General features: G+C 36.4%; 1 protein-coding gene across 1 annotated transcript; it reads right to left on the bottom strand.

Moving 5' to 3' along the window:
* Positions 1-387: 387 nt before the first annotated feature.
* LOC126493802 (vomeronasal type-1 receptor 40-like) lies at positions 388-876 on the bottom strand (the record flags this gene model as incomplete). The annotated part of the gene is made up of 1 exon (XM_050130907.1): positions 388-876. A coding segment is annotated over one exon (489 nt), but the record flags the coding sequence as incomplete, so codon positions are not given.
* Between the last annotated feature and the right edge of the window lie 2 nt (positions 877-878).

Raw genomic sequence — 878 nt, forward strand, 5'->3', positions numbered from 1 at the left:
AATGTATTTGTTCAATGGTTAAAAGACATTCCTTAGGACAGAACACTCCACATAAGGAACCCAAATTTCAAAGGGTTTTTTAAATTTTTGATTAGAAGTGTTTTAACAGAGAAAAATTGAGAAGTAGACTATTGTTCAAAATACTTAAAATGAATTTATTTTTCCCAAAGTGTCATAACTTGAGTTGGTTGTAAATGCTGAAATTATAAAAATTATGAATACAGAGTTGTATTCAAGAAAAATGTTAACTCTCTGAATTTTAATATCGTACAGAATGTCTGAGATATAACTAAGGTCATATCGGGTATTTGAGGTCCACATTTAAATTCTTCATCTCATGGGAATCATTAAGAAGTGTACAAACAATGAGAAAGTGTGGGTTTCAGTTCAGCCACGAAGTGCACGTTGAAAACAGGTCATTCTCAGTGCCGAAATGGAAGAAGTGAAGTGCAAAATAAGTTTATTATTCTTCATTATTAAAAAGGGGCAGATGGTTGGATAGCATGCTGCCCAAAATGCATTAATTCCCTCCAAATTTAGAATTTTTGTAGGTGCATAAAATCCATAAAGGGTGATAAAGTTGTTCAACCAATACAAGATCACAAAACAGCTCACCAGCAGCAAGATGCTGTGAGTGGCTCTGAGCTCGGGAGATTGCTGGCTGGAGAGGCTTGGGCTGCGGAGATACTGGGCCCTCTTGCGGTGTCTGTAGAGGAGAATTACCATGTACAGGCTGGTCCACATCATGATGCTCACATAAAAAAGATCGTACATGATAATGATGCTTATAAATGGTCCTGAATTTTGGTTCCCCAAATTTCTGCTTTGACAGTAAGCATGTAAATATACACGTCCAACTTGAGTAGAATTGGTTTTGG

This window comes from Alexandromys fortis, unplaced genomic scaffold (genome assembly GCF_014885135.2).
Source record: "Alexandromys fortis isolate MF-2015 unplaced genomic scaffold, M_Fortis_MF-2015_v1.1 scaffold_339, whole genome shotgun sequence".
Classification (NCBI taxonomy): Eukaryota; Metazoa; Chordata; class Mammalia; order Rodentia; family Cricetidae; genus Alexandromys; species Alexandromys fortis.